Source organism: Sminthopsis crassicaudata, chromosome 1 (assembly GCF_048593235.1).
Source record: "Sminthopsis crassicaudata isolate SCR6 chromosome 1, ASM4859323v1, whole genome shotgun sequence".
In the NCBI taxonomy this organism is placed as follows: domain Eukaryota; kingdom Metazoa; phylum Chordata; class Mammalia; order Dasyuromorphia; family Dasyuridae; genus Sminthopsis; species Sminthopsis crassicaudata.
The window spans coordinates 403,294,557-403,298,401 of NC_133617.1; the positions used below are offsets into that span (position 1 = coordinate 403,294,557).

The 3,845-nt window shown below is 32.8% G+C and overlaps 1 protein-coding gene across 1 annotated transcript; it reads right to left on the reverse strand.

Annotated features, from left to right (window-relative positions):
• Nucleotides 1–243: 243 nt before the first annotated feature.
• Nucleotides 244–1,185, reverse strand: LOC141550151 (olfactory receptor 13D1-like). The gene has a single exon (XM_074280500.1). The coding sequence runs from the start codon at nt 1,183–1,185 to the stop codon at nt 244–246; it is 942 nt and encodes a 313-aa protein (XP_074136601.1).
• Between the last annotated feature and the right edge of the window lie 2,660 nt (nt 1,186–3,845).

The window sequence follows — 3,845 nt, forward strand, 5'->3', positions numbered from 1 at the left end:
TCAATTACATGGTTTCTGAGATTCTTTTAAACTTTGATATTCTATGGTTCTGTAAAATATATATTGTAGGAGTTCAATAAATGTTTATTTGAATGAATACACAAATATATTTTATATTATCTAGAAACATGCATTTGTAATAGGATTCTGATAACATTACTGAATTTATTAAGCAGTAAAAGCAAAAATGTCCTAGAAAAACAAACAAACAAACAAACAAGATACTATTAGCCTTGAAACATTTCACTTTCTCGTCAAATACAGATTTTTCATAAGGACTTTTTCAACACCCTCTTTTACTTCCTTGTTCCTCAGGCTATAGATGATAGGGTTCAGCATTGGGGTCACTACCCAGTAAGATAGGCCAATGAGTTCATCAGAAGTTTTGGTATCCTTTGATTGGGGTTTCATATACATGAAAAGGGCTGAACCATAGAATAAGATCACTACAGTTAGATGGGCTGAGCAGGTAGAAAAGGCTTTCTTCCTCCCTTCACTAGAGTTGATCCTCAGAATAGTGGAAAGGATGAAGACATATGAGAAGAAAATGAGTAGCAAAGGGATGACTAAGAAAACAAAATTTCCAACTGTCATAATGAACACATTGAGGGAAATGTCTCCACAAATAAGCTTGAGAAGGGCCAGGATCTCACAGGTAAGATGGTCAATGATGTTGTCACAGAAAGGTCTCATCATAGCCAGCAGAGTGAGTAGCAGGGAATACAGGAAGCCTAACAGCCAGGTCCAAGTTGCCATCTGGATACAGAGTCCCTTGTTCATTATGATGGTGTATCTTAGGGGATTGCAGATGGCAACATACCGGTCAAAAGCCATCACAGCCAGAAGCACACATTCTGTACAACCCAATCCAAGAGAAATGACCATTTGTAGTGCACATCCAGTGAAGGAAATGGACTTTCTCTTAGACATGAAATTTACAAGCATTGGAGGAATAGAGGAGGATGTGTAACAGATATCTAAAAAAGAGAGGTTTGCAAGGAAAAAATACATTGGAGTGTGAAGGCGGGGATCTAGTATACTAATGATAATGAGGATGCTATTTCCTAATAGGATCACCAGATACATTATAAGGCAGAGCACATAAAGAGATATCTGGAGAGCTGGGTAATGAGAAAGTCCAACCAGAAAAAATTCAGTCACAGTGGTGTAATTCCCTTTGTTCATGTTATTACATTTGGGTCACCTGTAAAATTTAAGGAAGGAAACAGGTTATAGGAGTTGAAATTGAATAACATCAATTATTTATGTTTCTAATAATATGTAATCATTTCTCCTTTTAGTCTTACATCTTGTACTCCTGGGTATGTAGGAAAGAAAATGAAATAATGGCCTACAAATTAAGGTACATATTATTCCATATATATAATAGTACAATTAAAGATAAATAAAAATATTGACAATAATTAACTATATATTTATCTATCGCTGTATACTTTACAAGTTGTTTTTGCATTTTTATCTCTTTTGATTTTTCACAATAACATAAATATTGAAATATGATTGAAATATGTGTTTAAATCCTGATACTGACATAGTTTAAATGGGTGAACATGAGTAAATCCCATAACCTCAAGAATCCTAAGGAAACTTTATAAGCTTTTGACAGAAGACTGTACAATCTGCATTGTTGCAGAGAACTTATATAATGTGACTTTATCACACTGACATCTTCATACATTTGGACTGAAACTTCCAAGATTATCTCCTTCTCCTACAAATTTGCTATAACTCAGGGTATATTAAGTAAACTGCCTTTGGCTATACAAGCAGTATGTGACACTGTCAGGACTAAGATATAAAGTTTTGGCTATGGATGTATAGCATGGTGCTTGAAACATGGTTAAGATGTATTAATTCTTTTTAAAGTAATTCATTTGTTTTCATCAACCTAGAGTTTTACACTTCAACTTTACTTATAAAATGATAATATAGGAAAAATAAATTAAGCATCATATATTCCTGTGTTGCAATTGGATAAATTACCTAAATGTACATTAATTGTAGAATTAAACTTAAATTAATTAGATCTAGTTGGTTCAAATGAGTTCATTTCTATTTCTTACCTAAGTAATAAGGCAACCCTATAAGTTTCCTCAATTTTTCTGAGTTACTTATTTCTGAGAAAGAAGCACGCTTCTGCTTTATAAAATGAAAATTTCGAGGTTCTTTCCACCAAGAAAGAGGAAATTAGAGAAATAATAAGGAGTTACTTTGCCCAACTTTATGCCATTTGATAAATTAAGTGAAATGGATGACTACCTCCAAAAATAAAGGCTTCCTTGATTAACAGAGGAGGAGATAAATTGCTTAAATAGTCCCATTTCAGAAAAAGAAATAGAACAAGCTATTAATCAACTCCCCAGGAAAAATTCCCCAGGCCCAAATGGATTTACATGTGAATTCTACCAAACATTTAAAGAACAATTAGCCCCAATATTATATAAACTATTTGAAAAAAAAAGGGGATGAAGGAGCCCTACCAAACTCCTTTTATGACACAGACATGGTACTGATACCTAAACCAGGTAGATCGAAAACTTAGAAAGAAAACTATAGACCAATTTCCTTAATGAATATTGATGCCAAAATCTTAAATAGGATATTAGCAAAAAGACTTCAGAAAATCATCCCTAGGATAATACACTATGATCAAGTAAGATTTATACCAGGAATGCAGGGCTGATTCAATATTAGGAAAACTATTATTATAATTGACCATATTAATAATCAAATTAATAAAAACCATATGATCATCTCAATAGATGCAGAAAAAGCATTTGATAAAATCCAATATCCATTCCTACTAAAAACAGTTGAGAGTATAGGAATAATCAGGAGCATATATTTAAGACCATCAGTAAGCATAATATGTAATGGAGATAAACTGGAACCTTTCCCAGTAGGATCAGGAGTGAAACAAGGTTAACCACTATCACCATTACTATTCAATATTGTATTAGAAATGCTAGTCTCTGCAATAAGAGTCGAGAAAGAGATTAAAGGAATAAGAGTAGGTAATGAGGAAATCAAACTGTCACTCTTTGCAGAGGATATGATGGTATACTTAGAAAACCCCAGAGATTCTAATAAAAAGGTGTTAGAAATAATTCACAACTTTAGCAAAGTTGCTGCATACAAAATAAATCCACACAAGTCATCAGCATTTTTATACATCACCAACAAAATGCAACAGCCAGAGATACAAAGAGAAATTCCATTCCAAACAAATGTCGACAGTATAAAATATTTGGGAATCCATCTACCAAAGGAGAGTCAGGAATTATTATGAGCAAAATTACAAAACACTTGCCACAAAAATAAAATCAGATTTAAATAATTGGAAAGACATTCAGTGCTCATGGATAGGTCAAAAAATATAATAAAGATGACAATACTCCCCCAAACTAATTTATTTATTTAGTGCTATACCAATCAGACTCCCAAGAAACTATTTTAATGACCTAGAAAAAATAACAACAAAATTCATATGGAAGAATAATAGGTTGAGAATTGCAAGGGAACTAATGGAAAAAAGGTCAGAGGAAGGTGGTCTAAAACTATATTAAATAGCAGCAGTCACCAAAACCATTTGGTATTGGCTAAGAAATAAGACCAGTTGATCAGTGGAACAGATTAGGTACAAAGGACAAAAAAGGGTACATCTATAGCAATCTAATCTTTGACAAATCCAAAGATACCAACATTTGAGATAAAAATTCATTATTTGGAAAAAAAACTATTGGGAAAACTGGAAATTAATATGGCAGAAATTAGAGATGGATCCACACTTAACACCATATACCAAAATAAGATCAAAATGGGTC

What these genes read in the sequence shown, in the direction of transcription:
- LOC141550151 (XM_074280500.1), bottom strand. Translation starts at nt 1,185, where the DNA reads ATGAACAAAGGGAATTACACCACTGTGACTGAATTTTTTCTGGTTGGA.